The sequence below is a fragment of the Miniopterus schreibersii genome (assembly GCF_964146895.1).
Source record: "Miniopterus schreibersii genome assembly, chromosome: 19".
NCBI lineage: Eukaryota > Metazoa > Chordata > Mammalia > Chiroptera > Miniopteridae > Miniopterus > Miniopterus schreibersii.
Genome location: NC_138119.1, coordinates 33,897,700 through 33,901,919, shown reverse-complemented (window position 1 = coordinate 33,901,919; position 4,220 = coordinate 33,897,700). Strand labels below are relative to the sequence as shown.

At 41.3% G+C, this 4,220-nt stretch overlaps 1 protein-coding gene across 1 annotated transcript; it reads right to left on the bottom strand.

Moving 5' to 3' along the window:
* Positions 1–2,637: 2,637 nt before the first annotated feature.
* Positions 2,638–3,179, bottom strand: CRP (C-reactive protein; the record flags this gene model as incomplete). Its single annotated transcript, XM_081121907.1, is given in 5 exon segments — positions 2,638–2,750; positions 2,753–2,866; positions 2,869–2,919; positions 2,922–3,056; positions 3,059–3,179. Coding segments are annotated over 5 exon segments (534 nt in total).
* Between the last annotated feature and the right edge of the window lie 1,041 nt (positions 3,180–4,220).

The following is a 4,220-nucleotide window of genomic DNA, read 5'->3' as shown; positions in this document are numbered from 1 at the left end:
GAACATGCATTCGTGTATAAGAACTCCATGCAAAGGTAGAGTTATGAGGCTGCACATCATGTTTGAGAATGGTACATGGCTCCATATTTCTGGGACTTAAAGTATAACAAGGAAATGGAAAGGATGGAGAAATAGATGGGCACAAATTCATAAAAGGCCTTGAAGAACACGCTAAGGGGGTTGGTCTAATTGATCCTCTAGATCAGGGATCTCCAAAAGGAGTGAGCACAACCCGAGGAGGGGCAAGGCGATGCTTTCAAGGCAAGTACAGGCTATGTAATGTGTGGGGCCCTGAGCAAAATAAAAATGCAGGGCTCCTTATTCTAAATATTTAAGAATCCCAAGATTGTTATAGCAAAGCATTAAACTAAGCAAGATGCTCTTCTCTGAGTGACACACTCATGAAGTCAGCTCTGCTTTCAGGCAAGAATTTCATACCTGAACTGGCTTGTATTTATTTTTATCTTATTCTTTCTTATTTCTATTTCTATGACTGTCTTTTGATATACATAACATTTTTGTAGTAGATATGTATAATTTACAAATAAATAAATATACAAATATTGGTATAACTGATATAAATACAATCTATAAAGATTAAGAACCTTCTCCCTGCAACTGGGCCCAAATCCCATGATGCAAGAGAGTTTGGTGACTGGCTTAGGGCATGAGATGAAGGGGGCAGAGGGTGAAAGAGAGAGAAGACAGACAGACCTAAGCAGAGAAAGGCAGGTGGAAATAGTGATACAGAGCGAAAATGAGGTTCGGGCTCTTCTCCATTCTGATGGCATGAAAAGGAAAGTTAGAAGAGATTACATTTTTTTAAATTCAACAAACAAGAAACAGTCAGTCTTCAAATCTCACCAATCACTTAGAAATTCTCTTTCTTGGAAGTGGGGACAAAAAATAAGAGGCAAGAATATTTCTACATCTCTCTTCTTGTGTTATTTCTACTGACCCAATGGGCTGAGTGGAGCCATGGTAAATTAGAGAGAGACTGCTCTCTCCAAGAAAGACAAAACAATGTCAGAGATGTCCTGCCCACTCCGTTTCCACCATTCAGAGCACCAATCTGGAACCAGCAAGGTGCCGTCCAGCTCACAAGAACTGCTTTCATGGTGTCGCTCACCGAACCTTATGAAATGGATCAGAGTATAACAGTGACTTAAAGGCCACATGATCCAGGAATTCATTTTTTATTCCATGTCTTTTTAAAATGTTAACTATTTATTCCACATTTTTAAAAAGCAAGAGAAAACTTAAATACATATTACTAAGTGAAGGAAGCCAATCTGAAAAGGCAACATACTGTATTATTCCAACTCTATGACATTCTAAAAAAGGCAAAACTATGGCTACAGCAAAAAGATCAGTGGTTGCCTTGGGCTGGGGACAGGTGGGAGAGAGGAATGAACAGGCAGGGCACAGCGGAGTTTAAGGGCAGTTAAACCATTGGGTATGATGCCACAATAACGGGCACAGGTCAATATACACTTATCCAAAGCCACAGAATGTACAGCGTGAACTCCAGTGTAAGCCAGAGACTTTAAGCAGTGATGATGTATCTGTAGCTTTTCACTTATGACAAATGCACCACTCTGGTGGGAGATGATAGTGAGGAAGGATGTGCGTGTGGGGGTCAGGTGATATATGGAAGCTCTTTGTACTTTCTGTTTAATTTTCCTACGGATCTGAAAAATAAAGTTTATTAATTTTTTTAAAAAGTAGAATATGTTTATTATAGAAAATGTTAATTTTTTTAAAACATTGTCTGTAATTCCTTTCCCTCCACAATAATCACTTTTGGCATTTTAGTTTGAATCCCTTTTGTATTTTCCTAAACCCACAAATATATATATGTATGTGCACTTTCCTTATAAAAATTAGGAAAATGTGGGTATTGCTATCCATTCTTTTCATCGGGGATTGAGCCCACGGCTCAGGCATGTGCCCTGACTGGGAATCCAGCTGGCAAACCTTCAGTTCACGGAATGATGCCCAACCAACTGAGCCACATCAGCCAGGGCTGAAGATAATTTTAATTTATAATAACCACATCCTGGTGGGAGCAGAATGCTGGAAAAAATTTTACTTCTGTAATCATTATATAATTCAATAAAGCACAATAAAATGGGTAGGTACACCTACGAAAGCAAATGAAAATGTTTGCAGGACTATGATTACTCATGCAGTCTTATAGGAGAAAAAAATCTTGGCTCACTTGCTCTTAAACATACACTTAAAATGCAGTGGCTCACAACCTTGGCTGAACATTGGAATCACTTAGAAAGTTTTAAAGTACACTGATGCTTAGGTCCTACCCCTACCCCCCAAAATCAGATTTAACTGGCCTGGAGTGTGGCCTGGTAATTCTGTTGTGCGGCCATGAATAAGACCCTTTGTTCTACACTTTTTTCTATGCTAATAAAAATAGTAGAGATAGAAGAAGAAAATACAGCCACCACCACCCCAAGGCATGAGAGCCATATATGTAGGACAAGAAAACATCAGAACCAGAAACAAAAACAATGTATGGTGTCAGTCCCAAGAGGCAACTTCAGGGCTTACCACAGGCCTTCAAGGCCACAGCCGGAGTTTGGTGAACACTTCACTATGTGCTACGTTATCCAGCTTCCCCTAGTCCAGGATGTTAATACTGAGGCTCCCACCAGCACAGATAGTGCCAACCTCATCTGGTGACAGCACTAAGTCCCACATGTTCACATCTCTAATGTCTCCCACCAAAGAGTGGTTTCATCAAAGCCCCCAGGGAATGAATCCTGCTCCTGCCCCAGGATGACGTTTGCCCCTGTGCCCAGAGAGTATCCCTTCTTTAGATTCCTCCTCACTATGGGCTTCCCATCACCCAGAGCTCTGTAATCCCCGAGGTGGGCTCCCAGATCACACAGAGTGCTGTGATTCAAAAGAACTTGCGGGAGGCTTGAAAAACATGTCAGCTCCACCCACAGATACACTGTATGCCCCAGCCTTTCCCTGGAAGAGGAGGCGCTCATTAAATTGTGTCTTTGTGGCATAAGAGAAGAGGGAATAGTCAAGGTCAGGTCGGTGTAGATTTTCAGACTCACAGTGAAGGCCTTGTGTGGCTTGTTTAGCTGTGTGATCAGGGTCACAAAGGAATTGTTTGACTCTTTAAGGAACACAAAGGCCTTTCTGTACATGTCTGTAGAATTGAAAACAGAGTGAAAATGTCAGCAGTTGAGCTTTGTTAAAAAACAAAATTTAGCTGAGTAAATTTTAAAATCTTTATTTAACAATTCATGAATTGGGTAGCACCCCATCCAGCATATAGAAAGGAGCTCCAAAGAGCTTTACAAAATGAAAGATTTTTACAGGCAGAAGGAGGCAGGGAGGGAAAGTTTCTAGAGAAGAGTGGATACTTTCAGGTAAGGTCACCTTCTTATGGGGAAAGAAAGGGGATCTAATCAGTCAGGTTACCCCACTAGTGCTGACCAGGTAATTTCAAGTTGATGGTTAAAGGTCACGTTGGTGAGAGAGCCTGAAACTGTAGTTAGGTGCGATATGGTGTGGGGCTGATGTGAGGCTTAACACAGTGACTCCATTTGGGGCCTGTTGTCTCTCTTGTAGCACCTTGCTAAGCCATAAGATATATTTTCTCACTGTGTACAGAGAGATTTGATTTAGAAACCACAGACTACCCTTTTCCCCAGACTGCAACCCCTCTCCCATGCTGGCCATTTTTCCTGACTTGGTTTTGAATAGTCTAACCTTGAGATAAGAACTCAGCTGCCATCTGAAGCCACACATACCTGTCTGCAAAAAAGCACTGAGGAGACTATTGAGGACCAGGAAACATAATAAAAGCTTCTCCAAGTTCCTTTCCTGCTGTCACTTTGCCCAGAGTCTGGTTACATTCCTGAAAAGAGCAGCTGAGATTCAGGGATTAGATGTCTGAGATCCCTCTGTCTTGGGTCTGTTCCATCTTGACCTTTTGTGTAATAATTAGAGTGTCTCTGCTGATGGGTAAATGATTTTTTTAAAGTGTCCCCTGGAGCAATAAACCAAAGTTCTAAGAGCAAATAAACCAAGATAAGTCACAAATTGAGAGATCAATAGAGGTTATTTATTGGAGTCTCCATGGTGCCTGCTGGTGCTGACAGCTCTGTGTGGCAGTGCGTGGTGAATTAAAACTGTCACATTCTGAAAATCCATTCTAGGAAAATGCTGTAAAATATGGGTGG